Genomic DNA, 15162 nt, shown 5'->3' with positions numbered 1-15162 from the left:
CTGTGTGTTTCCCCCCTATTTTTTTTATATATATATATATATATATATATATATATATATATATATATAAAGTCAGTGAACATGTTGTACGTCAACTACCTGTTAGCAGTCAGCCTTTTCCTAGGGGTATAAACAGATTCTGAGTAGTTAAAGATGGTTGTGATAACAAAATAATGTTCAGAAAATAGTTTTCCTTTGCCCCAGCTTGTCAGGCTGGATTGTTTGTCTGTTGTCTCCTGGGCACGGTGTGTGTTTGTTTACTATAAAAGCGTTTACACCCAGTAAATGAATTTCTGTGAAGCTCTCATAGTTGTTGTTAACTCCTCCAGTGTTTACATGAACTCCCCAAGACCCCTTTAGTAAACCAAGACCCCACACTGGAACATCACTAGTTTTGACTTTTACTGTAGCATTGTGATGAGCTGAAATTCTCATAATGGCGCCCTGACTGAATATTAAAAGCTAATGCTTATGATGTCTTTTGTTATACCAATGACTAATTAGGGTAATCACATGGAAATATGCCTCACTGGGGTTCTCCGCTCACTAATATATTCATTTTCCTTAAAGTAGTTTTATGATTGATCATTTCTAAAAAGTACCAGATCTATAAAAGAAAAACAAATGTTTACAGTGGTTGCAGCCTTGAGGGAAATCAAGCATGGGAAACTGTCCTTGATGAGCTAGAAAAATGAGTAATGTTCATATAATGTGTCTAAACCGCATACCACACTGGTTAGACAAGGTAGGTGTGTTGTGGGAATGTGTTCAACAGCGTCAGCTGTTTTGCATTGCAGCTCTCAAATCCGTTTTTTTATTTGATTCTGTGTGCTTTATTTCTCATCATCAGCTCAACCAGCAAATGTTGATTTAAAATGAGCAAGAGCTGTTTGCACATACCAGTCAGTGTTATCAGGACTAGACTAAACCTATAGAGCAAAACAGTGAAGATGTTTTCAACTTTTGTGTTGTGTTGGGAATACGATGAACCCCAAATGAGAGTAATGTGGCTGTTAATGGTATCTTGTCTTTCTTGAGTGTTATCAGCTTGCCGTGGCATTTGTCTCAAGGGCTCATACATGTCCTTACGTGTGTTTTGACAAGTCACCTGAGTGGTATTGGGTGTATCTTAGGTGAATGCAGGAAATCAGCATTGAACACAACGCGCGTTAAAATATATGTTAGGCCAAATAAGTTTATTTATTCTAAGTGTTCCTGCTCTTCCTTCAGTTGTTATCTGGGGAACATGCTGGAACAATCATCTATCTCAGTTTCCTTGTATTACATAAACACACACATGGAGATCTTGGCATCTGCTGTTAATAATAATCCCTGAAACTTGCTCAGGTCAGCTAGTTGAAGGTTGAGATTCCTCTGCTGCCTGGCTGTGAAATAATCAAGGTTTAAGTCACCAGATATGTGGCACCAATGTTAAATAGATTAGTAAATGTATTATTTAAAGTAATTACAAACAAGTAATATAGTTAATCTTTCTCCAAGCAATGTAGTTAATTAATGTAACTGTATTATATTCGGGATGTATAGACTTGGAGCATTATGTGGTGTACTTTTATCTGCTTTTTGCTATCTTGGATGCGCCACAGTCTGTGAGATCTCATTGGATACGCCACCTAACAGGTCTAAGTTATTTACACTGTTAAAGAGTTGGTTTCTCATGCTAAGCATGGCCAAAGTAAAAAAAAAAACGAGTTGGACGTATGACGGAGTATTTCTGTACCAAATACACTCCTTCAGGGTTCGTATAAGTTTCTGAAAGTTTTTTCAAGTATATGTTTTTTCAAGTCATGACGTCATAAAGGGTGGGATTCCTTGTATGGGCACTTCTCCCAGAAGAGCGCTCGCACACATCAACCAGAGCAAGAGCAGCCCATCAACATGTTAATTCATTACCCATAGTTAATTTAATTCAAAGTTATTGTCCCGGTTTTATTTGTCGATGTCACAGCTTGCAGATGATCGCTATGCAAAAGCTGCGCATGCTCGTGACTCTTTAGCTCCACCCACGGCACGACTCCAGGAGCTCGACTGGTTTCGTAGAGGAGATCTGTTTCTGTCTTTTATAAATCTGATAAAACTAAAGACTCTTCAGAGATATGAAGGATGCATTACTACTCTATAGGTACTAAAGATTAACATGAGATTGGCAGAAACTGTGTGTGTTATGTCCCCTTTACGTTTTGGTCTCACACATCTGCCATGCTTGTAAGAATTTGTGGAATATTTTTGGAGCAATTGATGCTCTGGAAATGTGCATCACAATTCCTATCAGACTTTGTCTAAAAAACAAAGGTATCATTGATCATATAGTGGAACTCATTTGGCTGACTATCTGCTTCCTTTAAACTCATGAGCAAATACCCTAGTGTGTTTTGAATGGAGAGTGTGAAAAACCCCAGCTGGAAAGTGTGTGTGTGTATTTGCACTTGCACAAGGAGGTTAAAATATTTCTGGTATGGCTTAGAGGCAGCAGAGAGTCTTGGATCACAAAGAAAAGAAACATCTAATGCAAATTGCCAAAGAGACCAGAGTGTGGAAAACACCTCTTATTATTGTCAGGAGTCATTCAGTAAATGTCCTCTGTTATTCCTGTGACTTCTCATGTGACAGGCTGCAGCATTTTTGGGAAGCTCAGATGATTCATACCAGTGTCTCTTCCTCATTCTGTTGAGTCTGACACTTTTTTTTATTGTGCTGCATGTGATAAGTTCACACCTATTCATATGCAAAAACACTTTCTGTGCTAACTAAAGTATCTTGCTGCACCCACAATATGGTACGTTTAACCCACAGACATTCATTTAGATCTGAAAGTAAATTAAATTTTTTCTGAAACGAGAGATCTCGCCAGCCTCTCTGGTGTGTTTGTGAAAGGCCTGCAGGCAGGGTGAGGAAACGCATCTATGAATGAGGAGGAGGATCCTCATTCTCTTGCCTGTTCTGCTGTCTCAGGTTTCTGACCATCATGGTTTCTGTTGCTTTCTCTGGCATGCAGTAGTTGCATCTATCCCAGGGGTCGGCAACCTTTTGGGCGTGTAGTTTTAAGTTTTCTGATAACCGCTTTGCTAATAACCCTCCACCGTATGTGTGTGTGAGACCAGGCTAATAGTGCATTAAAACGGTTCAGTTTAATTAATGCGCTGCTTTAATTGACGCACACAAACAACACACATCACTCACACACAGAGATCAGACAGAAACATTCAGGAGCACAGAACACCGAGACAAGCAACAAGGGAGTAAAATTGCAGTTTTTTTAAGTAACTAAACTCATTTTTTTTTTTAGAAAGAGTGACAGACACTGGTAATTCACACACGCAACTTTTAATCTCTCTCTTGGTCTCTCTCTCTCAAAAAAATGGCCATATTTGAGAAGTCGAGTAGTTTGCATCACTGGATATAGCTGTCTGTCATTTAACATTTCTATCGTAGAACAGTTGTCTTATATTACATTTGTAATTTCCATCTTTACCTCACTCTTTCAACGTTAAACTGACGCTTTGCACTGGAATTCACACTCTGCTTCTGTGAACCGTAAACCCCGCCTACTTTGATTTGATTGGCCATCTCAGTTATTTTGACATTGACGAACGCTGTTAAACCGCTGATCTGAATAGCCTCGTATGTGCAGCGGTTGTCACGGGCTTCTGTAGACTTGCGCAGGTTAATTCTCACACTTTAATAGTATTTATAGCTCCTAACAGGCCTATTGCTCGTGTGCCATAGGCTGCCTACCCCTGGTCTATCCTGTTACAGTATCAGTGAGGTCACATCATGTTCAAAAGTGGTTCTGCAGTATTTTTGTAATGGTTTCATTCCTGTGAACTTGCTGTTTTTAGCTTTTCATCAACTTTTCCACTGAGTCAGTGCTTCTCAAAACTCATCTTGGCATTTGTTTTCAGACTGCAGGAATCAATTGCAGCCCTTAAACTTGCTGCTCACATGAAATTCATGAACAGAACACTGAAAATGTGCAATTGTTAAAGCATGTACTAACATTTCTATACATTGTATTACTATTTCCATCTATGAATTAACAACAGTTACTTTCTATAAGATTAGGATTGGGGTTTAAGTTAGGGTTAGTTGTGTAATTATCCATAATTTGTTTGTTATTACTACAGTAAGTACAAGTGTAACAAGGACACTGTAAAATAAAGTGTTACCCAGAAGAAATAAAGTTACCCGGAATTTTGTAACACTGTATTTATTTATTTATTTTAAAAGCAAAGCCAAAAACTCGTTTATAGTTATAACTACAACAGTTCATGAAAACCCATATAAGGTGAAGTACATGCAACATGCTTCCGTTTCATTTGGGTTTTGAATGAAAGTCGTGATGACTTGCAGTTCAGTGAGTCAGTCAGGTGTTAATTGAGTAACCACCCTCATTTACTGAATGATTCATTATTAGGGCTGCTCGATATGGAGGACAAATAGCATTTATTTGATACAGTAATCACGTTTAATTTCAAGTAGATTTAAAGCTGGAAAAAAAGGACATCATCCAAATATGCATGTCTTTTTTTATTTCTCGGTAAAGAAAACATCACTCCAATTTACTCGTCCTCATGGCGTTACAAATGGTTACAAAACTCTTAGAATTTCTCAAAATATAATTTGTTCCACAGAACAAAAAGTAGATTTTAGGATGACATTATGGTGAGTAGATTTAATTTTCAAATTTCTGTTTTTGGGTGAACTATCTCTTTAATGACAGTCAAATAGAAATCTAGATACAGGATACAGTAAACAATTTACACTTCCACAATAACATCTGCAACATCAGGGTAAACAAATGATGGGTAAAATGAAGCAGTATATCAAAATAATAATGGTATCACAGTATGGCGTGGAGTGTAAATTAAATTGCAAAAAAAGCAAAAAAACTAAACGTGATTTAATTAAAAGCATATATGCACTGCAGGTTTGCCAGAAAATTGCCAAAAATAAAAGCTTAATTGTTTAACATACACATTTTTTAAATAAATAAATTAATATATAAAAATTTTAAGTATTGTCATTTTAAAATGGTCTTTTTTTTTTTTTTTACAGTCTAATAGCATTATTTTATTATGTTTTTTAAATAACAAATTACTGAACATTATGGATTGTTCTCAAAGTCTTCAGAGTAAAAACAAATTTTTCAGATATTTTAAAATGTTTTTGTTAGGCAGATACACTCCCTTAAAACACCCAGTCACTAGAATTATTAATTCTTTCCAAATGGAGCTATTTAAAGGTCCCATGGCATGAAAATGTCACTTTATGAGGTTTTTTAACATTAATATGAGTTCCTCTAGCCTGCCTATGGTCCCCCAGTGGCTAGAAATGGTGATAGGTGTAAACCGTTAAAGCTACAGACACAGAAATGGCACATCCTAAGGAAAGCTCATTGTGGGACTGGCTCGTAGTGGCTCAAATTCTGCACCAAGGCTGAATTTCGGGAAAGACACTTCAGATACAGTACTAGGGACCACTTAGGCCTATATAAAAGCATCTAAAAAGCAGCATGTCATGGGACCTTTAAGTCATCTGGTGAAAAATTCTGTATCTTTTCATATAGCAATATATATCGCATTGTGTAGGCCTATTACACATATACACTTTTTCTCATACTAACTAGAACTGTGAATTGGATAAAGAAATTAACTAATCTTTTTTTTTTTTAATTGAAAATGGTTGCACAAAAAAAAGCAAAAATTGTAATTATAAATATGTTGACTGATATCTCAAAATATTGTAGAATCAATATAAAATGTATTTCAAATGAGGTCATCGGTCTTCCACTGTTAGATGTGCGTTGTGTCTCACTCGGCCATGTCTCTGTTTCTTCACAGATCAGGTCGAGATCCAGCCTGGTGACTCCAAACTGACCCGTGTGTCCCAACTTGAGCTGCCTGGCTCAAGGGAGCAGCTTGCGGAGAGTTCACCACCATGTCTTAACACCTCACGCTCCCCTCTGAAAACCCTGTCCCCCCTTCCCTCTCTCTCCCCTCCCTCCCCCTCCTCCTCCTCCTCCCCTCCTGCCCTCCCTGTAGAAGCTTCCCAGTCCTTTGGAAACCACAGTGCCTCCTCTGGAGAAATGAGTCTGCATCAGCCGCAGCAGGGGTCCGAGAGGGACCTTCCCTCGGCTGCCTCATCCGTCAGTCTGCCCTCCGTACGGAAGACGCCTAAAAAACGCCGCATCTCGCTGCGCTCTCTGTTCCGCCGGCGTTGCGGGGACCCCAAATCCCGCAAGTCGCGTGCACTAGCCGCCGGAGGGGACGGCATCGCTAGTGTGGAGAGCGTGCAGTCGGAAATGTGCCAGCAGCAGGATCACGCCTCTGCGCTTTCTGCTCCCGGTGTGGCCTCCACCTCATCTTCATCTTCCTCATCCTCAGCTTCCACCTCTGAACTGCTGGAGTGCCCGCTGTGCCTGCTGCGCCACACCAGAGATCGCTTCCCTGACATCATGACATGCCACCACCGCTCTTGTGCCGACTGCCTCCGACAGTATCTGCGCATCGAGATCTCTGAGAGCAGGGTCAACATCAGCTGCCCAGAGTGCTCCGAGCGCTTCAACCCCCACGACATCCGCATGATACTCAACGACCGTGTGCTCATGGAGAAATATGAGGAGTTCATGCTGCGCCGCTGGCTGGTGGCCGACCCTGACTGCCGCTGGTGCCCTGCTCCAGACTGCGGGTAAGGGCACTTTTATTAAAACTTTTTTGAGGGGGGTCTCTCCTCAACCACCACCAGTGTGCAGCATCCACTTGGATGATGCGACGTAGGGCTGGGCGATATGGCCTAAAAAAAAATACTTGATTTTTTCACAAAAACTCAGATTTACGATTTAAATCCATTTTTCCCCCCTACTTAAAATCAATCTGCAGATGACAAAGAAATTGTTCAAAACAAGTTTTTACTTTTTGTTTTGATTTTCCCTTCTGGGATTTGATCTGGATTTCCCCCTTGCGGTTAAAGTGCAAACAGAAACAACATGCCAAAAAGACAAGATGGCAGGCCCTGCCATTGTAAACAGTGAAAATGCAACATAACATAAAATGTAACATAACATTCTTCTCATACCGGATACAGTTTGTAAATGTTTGTGAGACTGTAGGTCAGTGGTCTTCACAATTTTTTTTAATGGGAGCTGCACTGATAGGGCAAAGTCAATCAGAGAGCCACTCTTACCGCAAAGTATCAAAAGTTAGGCTACATCTAGTCATAAATAGTATGTCTTTTTATCAATCTGTCATCCCTGATATGCAATGCAATGCAAAAGGGGCTATCATTCTTTATCATTTACCAGTCAAATGTGTAACTAAGACAAGATGATTTTTAAAAAAGCAGGATTACCTTAATTAATATTATTTTATTTATTTTTTATACTAGCCCATCATGTATCTAACCATCCAAGTGCACTTTCGGTGTTAAAAGCGGTTAAGATTTAAACTGGCAACTCCGCAGTGAGTCAGTGTCATGAATGTAGGACAGAGCAAGTGTAAATATATTTTCTAGTCTATATTTCCATCTTGTAATGCCACTGTTTTAGGTATTTTTTTTATATATAAATTATTTGTGATAGAGCAGACACTGTCTGACCGTGTCTACACACCGGACGCGGCGACTTGTCTTGCCGCGCCTCGCTGTGCTAAAAGTCTGTCTACACTTGTTGACACTACAGTTGCAAATCACCTGAACGTAGTGTCAGTACAGTTTGTCATAAATAGAACGAGGCATCAGTTTACTGATGGGGATCGTGCCGCACCACTCGCGTCCAGTGTAGACATGGTGTGTTTTTTTTTTAATGGGTTATGTTATAGCCCTGCTTGTTTTTAATGTTTTTATGAAATATCTGTATTGACTGCATGATCACATCATCATATTATTTACTGCCATGCGAGCCACAAAGTAAAGCTTGGCAAGCCGCGCAATAAGTAACACTGCTGTAGATTGTTTTTTGGCGGGTGTGCTTGTGCTGCCGCGGTCTTGTTCATTTCGTCAACATCTCTCTCACTCGGTAGCATGCCTCTGTTTGAGGTGCTGCAGTAAATTGGTCGTTCTGCGTCTGACGCCGCAAAACCGAACCAATTCCAAATTACGGATGACACTGTGCCTTTCTTGGAAATGAGTCCTTCCCTGCTCGCTGCCATGTTGTTTGTGTATCTCTATGGCAAACGCGCGGGGGGAGGGCTGAGCCCATTCGGAACCACGGGAGCCCAGAGGGGAGCGTCGGCGGATGTTAAAGAGAAAAACGATTTTCATTCAAACAAGTCGATGTAAACTACACATTTGAGTTAATCGATAAAATCGATTTATCGCCCAGCCCTAATGCGACGGCAGCCACAGGACAACGGCGCCAGTGTGCTCACCATACACCAGCTACAGGTGGAGAGGAGAGAGAGTCATAGAGCCAGTCAAGTGGATAGGGATTATTAGGAGGCCATGATTGACAAAGGCCAGGGGGGCAATTTGGCCAGGACACCGGGTTACACCCCTACTCTTTACGAGAAGTGCCATGGGATTTTTAATAACCACAGAGAGTCAGGACCTCGGTTTAACGTCTCATCCAAAAGACGGTGCTTTTTGACAGTATAGTGTAGAGCCCGACCGATATATCGTTTTGCCGATATGAGCCTGTCGCCGATATATCGGTATCTGCGAATATGCCGCCGATATGAAAATCTTTTTTACAGAACATATAATGCAGAAAAAATGCTTGAAATGGTGTAATTACTTAGTTTGACCAGCACAGCGCGCGCCATTGTTTACTACTGCAACCTGGATGAAACGCTTTAAAGCTTAAGTCTATGGAAAACCATTGAAACTTTGAATGGCCATATCTCTGTAACGGTGCAACGAATCCGCACCAAATTCGGGCAGTCCCTTCAGCTCAAGGAACCCTCTCAAACGCAAATCGAGTGTACATCTCGAGTCCCTCTTTCGAATGAGACCACCCCCCCCGTGGATAGCTCCCGGGGTTCGGGAGTTACGGGTGATTAAATTCGCAGTCCGGCGCCAACTGATCTAGCGATCCCGGGGGGCTACCGACGCGCGGAGGGTGGCGTTCGAGAGGGCTCCTCAAGCTGAAGGGATCCCCCGAATTTGGTGGAGATCCGCCAGCGCGTTCGCGAGATAGTGACACCAGTTAACACTTTCACTTCAGTAAGGAGGTCTCTTGTTCAGGCAGCAGCATTCAAGCATTGTCTTATTCGACCGTAAGTGCCCTGCGAAGTGGACTTCACGTGAAATTCCGCCATGATTCCAGTTCCAAGGGAACGTACACGTTACATTCAAAGGGAGATAGTGACACCAGTCAACACTTTCACTTCAGTAAGGAGGTCTCTTATTCAGGCAGCAGCATTCAAGCGTGGTCTTATTCGACTGTAAGTGCCCTGCGAAGTGGACTTCACGTGAAATTCCGCCATGATTCCAGTTCCAAGGGAACGTACACGTTACATTCAAAGGGCATTAAAGTGCGCGAGACGTGAATTTATATTTATTTATTTACAGATGTAGGGAAGAGCGTGTCACAAAGTAACACTTTTTGACTTTCTCAGTTTGTGTAAATCCACATGGGGTTCAGAATATATATATTTTTTTATCCACAGTAATTTTACACATGTCTAGTACAAATATGTTGCTTTGTTTCATAATTACAGTGTATATGTTTTTCTTTATTTACCCTCAAAAAATGGAAGTGAAATGTGACACCATGCCCCGTAGGTGGAACACATTGTAACATCTGAGGGGCACGTTGTAACGTGACCATATGACAGCTTAAAATCTTATCTGATCAATGAAAAAAATATACAAGACAAACTAAAATATTTTGTTAATAATAAAAAAAGATATATAAAAAATTTTTTTTTCTTCAAATAAAATAATGGCGTTTTTTAAGAATTAAAAATAATCAGATTTTGGAGTTTGACAGTAAACACATTGCAACCATGCTTGGGACGGCCCACAGAAACGAGCAAAAATGCTTTACATGTCTTGAAATAATAATTTCTTAACATTAAACATTGACTGTCAGTCTTTATTCACCTGTTTCTTATTAAAATGAATTAAAGTAAATAGTGTAAATTACATCGCTAATGTCATAGAATAGCACATTGTAACACAGTCTTGGGCTGCAGGGTGAAATGACTGTGGCAACTAAATCCCAATACTCTTGAAACCTAGGACTTTTAAGAAAATGTGCAACTTGTAGGTTATTGTAGTATCATTGGGATTATACTATTATAGTCTTTACTAATAGTTTCCATTAGTAGAATAGCACATTGTAACACAGTCTTGGGCTGCAGGGTGAAATGACTGTGGCAACTAAATCCCAATACACTTGAAACCTAGGACTTTTAAGAAAATGTGCAACTTGTAGGTTATTGTAGTATCATTGGGATTATACTATTATAGTCTTTACTAATAGTTTCCATTAGTTTTTTTTAAAATGTAGCCTATATTTTCCATTTTCATTGTAGTTAATTTGTCTTTTTTGTTTTTATTCTTATATACACACACTTATATACTTTTTATTTATTTATTAATTTTTTTGTCAGTTTTAATTTGTTATATTACTGCATCAAACATTTCCCTGGAAACTAGCTGAAATAAAATAACTACAAATATATTTCAAACAAAAATAAAAAATTTTTTTGAATGGTTTTGAATTTTCACTGTATTATGATGATAAGTATAACCTTTATGCGTTGTACGGCCTCTGTGATATGGTTGCATTATGTCACCAGTACAGCACAATGCTGACATCCTATTGCTATAGCAGCATGATAGGACTTGAAATTTCCATAACACATTTTTTCCCTGGTTGGGTCTAAACGACTGCTCTGGTTTTAACTGCATGGCTGTGATGTTGCCACAGCTGCTTTGTGTTGCCACAGCTGCTATCACTGCATGTGTGTGTATTTGCTTATTTGCGGCCTGTTTGTTTGGCACATCAGTCTTAGAAGAAGTAGAGGTCATTTTGTGTGAATGTGTGAGCATTTATTTAACAGCCTCTTACCTAAATTGACTTAAGCCAAGTCAATAAGTATATTCACCTGCACAATTATAATCAACCTACAGCAGGCTTTTGCATAGTCGAGCTACAGTCTTAATCTTTTTGTCAGAGTACACCTGATGCATAATTGAAATTTAAGTCAGACCAGTGTTTACATGATATTTAAAAAAAAAAAAAAAAAAAAAATGAATAGTTTCTTAAGTCCAATTGAAATCTAATTTTAAGAGCATTTACTATTGTTCAAAAGTTTAGGGTAGGCACGATTTTTAAAAATGTTTTTGAAAAGTCTCTTGGCTGCATGTATTTAATCAAAAATTCTTTAAAAATAATAATATTGTGAAATATTATTACAATTGAAATTTACTGTGTTCTATGTTGAATGTATTGTAAAATGTAAATTTATTCCTGTGACCAAAACTGAATTTTCAGCATCATTACTCCAGGCTTCAGTGTCACATTGTCCTTCAGAAATCATTCTAACATGCTGATTTGCTGCTTTTCAGTGTACCAGACAGTTGTGCTGCTTAATATTTTTGTGGAAACCATGATACTTTTTCAGAATTCATTAAATAACAAATTAAAAACGATTGCATTTATTTGAAATCTTTTGTTACATTTTTCCTTACTGTCATCTTTGATTAATTTATTGCATTGCATAACATTGCCTTTTTTTTTTTTTTTACTGGCCCCAACATTTTGAACGGTAGTGTAAAAGTACTTCTTGAATGTGTTGCAAAAGGGATAAATAATTAATTGTAAAGGAGGCTCCAGAGTGTTTTGACTTGCAACTTGATTATAATTGCAGTCATTGGTCAGGGAGGGATTCAGCATTTCTCTTGTTAAATCTCTTTTTGCTCGGCTCGGACTCTGAGCCAAGTATATTTGGGACGTCTGAAGTCAGCACAAGCCAAAGGCACAGTATTGTGTTGTGATCAGTGCTTTTGTAGGCCTGACACTGTCACTTTGAATGGAGTCTTTTATCAGGCCAGTGGAGAGCATGCTACGCACTCATCTCTGCACAGATCTGCACCCAGCTGTGCCCTGTGTTTCAATGATAACAACCTTTTGAGCTGCCCGTTTTCTCTTAACCTTTCTGGTAATCATTACACTTTATTTTCTCAGTAGGCACTATTATACCCGTCACTTTGGAGGGGGTGTATATTTGTGTGCATGACAAAGAGCTCTCCCCAGACACTTAGAGAAATTAGGTACTTTTTGCTAGGTACTTTTTAAACGTGTCAGTGCATCATCAGTGTAGAAAACAAGAACTAGTCTACATGTCATGGCAGGTTTGGTAGCAGTTATGTATGTTGAGGTATGCTTTGATGGGTGATCAGAGAGATATTTCTGGAAATTGAGAATTGGCTTCTCATATCAAGATGGTATTTGTTGACATGCTAAATCTGTGAAATGGGGTTTTGTATTGTCCTGGAAGACTTAGTGCTTGAGGGCCAATCATCAGACACAGATAAACCAGAAAAAGGTGACTTATAAAAACACAATTATATCTTAACAACTGTTTTCAACATTGATGAGAATAATCATAATGTTTCTTATGCAACAAATCAGCAGATTATACTGATTTCTAAAGGGTCATGTGACACTGAAGACGGCAGTGATGATGCTTTTGATCACAGGAATAAATTAAAATTTAAAATATATTCACATAGAAAAATGTTCTTTTAAATTGTAATAATATCTGACAATTTTCTTTCTCTCACAACTGTTTTTGTATTTTTGATCAAATAAATGCAGCCTTGGTGAGCATAAGAAGTCTTTAAAAAGCATTTTAAAACATCTTAATGGCCGCTAAAAAGTTAAGTTTTGCCATCACAAAGAAAAATTACGTTTTAAAATGTTACAATAGGTACTAGGGATGTAGAGATTCACTCAATTCATGATTCGATTCACGATTTTATTTATTTTTTAACAAAATGAGATTTAAGACAAATTATAAATTAAATGTGTCTTATTGCTTGGACAAAATGCTGCACGTTTCTTTGTGAAATTGAAATATAGCACTATAATAATATACTAATACAGCACTTGCGTATTACTGCTCTTTTGTTGGTTTTGATTGCTTCTATTGTCCTCATTTGTAAGTCGCTTTGGATAAAAGTGTCTGCTAAATGACAATTTAAATATAATGTAAATGTAAATAACAAAACTACATTGAAATTTTAAAACAAACCCCAAATCAAATAAATAAGTAACACAAATAAAATAAATCTCTTCATATAAACAAAATAAGGCTTTGTCTGTGCTCTTTCCATTTAAAATTAGAGGCAACCACTGCATTTTAATCATGATCCAAACAAAGATGCTGCATACATGCAACATGAGCAGTTTTTAATCTAAATTAGTATAATTTTGAAATTTGAAGCGAAAACAGAATGGTTTGACTTCAGTTTTGTGAAACTATACATAAAAATATCTGCATGAAACCGAAACAGCAGACGAGCTGAACGAGATGCAGATTCACTCTCTGCCAGCAGGTGGCGCTTAAAGCGTTTCCTGGTTTCCGCTGTAAACAAAGCAGCGCTGCACTTATGAACTTTACTATGCATTATACAGAGGTAAGAAGAAAATAAAAAATACCATCTAAACTTTTCTAAAGACAGTAAGTTCCCCTCAGACATGGGTTCTTATAAACTCCTACACCTAAATGAATCGCGATTTGTTTAGCGTCTCAACTGATTTGAATCGTCACATATTTGAATCGATTTTCAACCGGCTCGCAGTTAATTGTTACATCCCTAATAGGTACTGGTTATTTTAAACTGTAGTAGTGTCACAATATTATTTTTTACTGTATTTTTAATCAAATAAATACAGCTTTGTTGAGCATAAACTTTTAAAAAGTAGTGTATGTACACGACAAAAAAAGTTGCAGACTGTGAATATTCTTATTTCTCTTTTATGTTAAAGCCATTTTTCCTGAGCTAGGTAAAAATATACATAGAGTTATCGTTTATTTGTGAGTAAAGTGAAATTGTTGGTTCCCCCAAAATTAAGTAAACTCGACTGTCTCCAAGAGAGACACGCTGATCAGAACGAGGGTAAAGTATCTGAACACTTTCTGGCCATCAGATGTTAGTAGAGTGTGTTCATGGTTAATGTGAACAGCAGACTGAGTGATTCTTGCATTGGTTCTGCATTGTTGCAGGACTGGCTGAGAGTACGCAGTCGTGGAAGACAAATATGCAGTGTTTGGAACAATGGAAAAGCTTTGTTCCATGTTTTATGCTGTGTGGTGCATGCGGGGCTTTCTTTGTGCTGTGGAGGAGCAATCTTGTTTGACGTTTGTTCTGGTGCTGTCACTATCCTTATTTTGACATTGCTGTCTTTTGTTAGGGTTCATTGTAGATCGGACGTCTCTAATGTCTCCAACATTGTGTTTACTCTTATACTCTCAGAGTCATGTAGAAATATGGGCAACTCCAATAACAAAGGCCATTTTGTTTGTGGAAATCGATATAGTGGAGGTTTTTCTCAGACGGAAAACCGACAGTTGACCAGATGACATCTGGTTTGCACCATGGAGTTAGCTTCTTTTGTATCAAATTATATTGTGCAATTATGTCAATCCACATGCAAACTCTTTAATAAGGTTTTGAGATCCTGTTTCTGTGGTTGGAATAACTGCCTGATCATGTAGTGCACAATCAGGATCTTTTCTCCGCTTCTAGTGTTATTTTATCACATGATAATGAGTGTTAAAGGCTCTTATGTAACTCTTCTGCCTAGCACGTACATCACTTAGCATAGTGATCCTGTCACTGTCTCTCATACCCCTTTTCCACCAAGACAGTCTGAGTGCTGGTTCAGAGCCAGTGTTTGGATGCCGGTGTAGGCTCGCAAAGCCGTGAACACCAATAGCAATGCAACGTCCGCCATTGTTAATGGTGTGTTTGTGTTTGGCACTGCCGCACTAGCGTTGCTGGGAAAGATGAGATGTATTCAGTGACGTAAGACCTGGCTCTGTGGTGGCTCAGTAGCCCATGGAAAGACAAACTGGTTCTTAGAAGGCTTGCTAGTCAAACCAACTCTTAACCGGCAATAGCACTAGCTCTGAACTAGCACCCAGTTCATGCTGATAGAAAAGGGGTATCAGATCTGTCCATCTGCCTCTTGTG

The 15162-nt window shown here is 38.7% G+C and overlaps 1 protein-coding gene across 1 annotated transcript in view; it reads left to right on the top strand.

Annotated features, from left to right (window-relative positions):
• The window catches only part of LOC107550070 (E3 ubiquitin-protein ligase RNF19A), a 38566-nt gene that overhangs the window by 13642 nt on the left and 9762 nt on the right, over positions 1-15162 (top strand). Inside the window, exon 2 of the mRNA XM_016231297.1 lies at positions 5859-6705. Coding sequence (XP_016086783.1) covers positions 5859-6705 — 847 coding nt within the window. The remainder of the gene's footprint in view (positions 1-5858; positions 6706-15162) is intronic.

The sequence above is a fragment of the Sinocyclocheilus grahami genome, unplaced genomic scaffold (genome assembly GCF_001515645.1).
Source record: "Sinocyclocheilus grahami isolate Dianchi unplaced genomic scaffold, SAMN03320097.WGS_v1.1 scaffold387.1, whole genome shotgun sequence".
NCBI lineage: Eukaryota > Metazoa > Chordata > Actinopteri > Cypriniformes > Cyprinidae > Sinocyclocheilus > Sinocyclocheilus grahami.
Note: the sequence above shows the minus strand (reverse complement) of the source record. Positions and strands in the feature narration are given on the sequence as shown.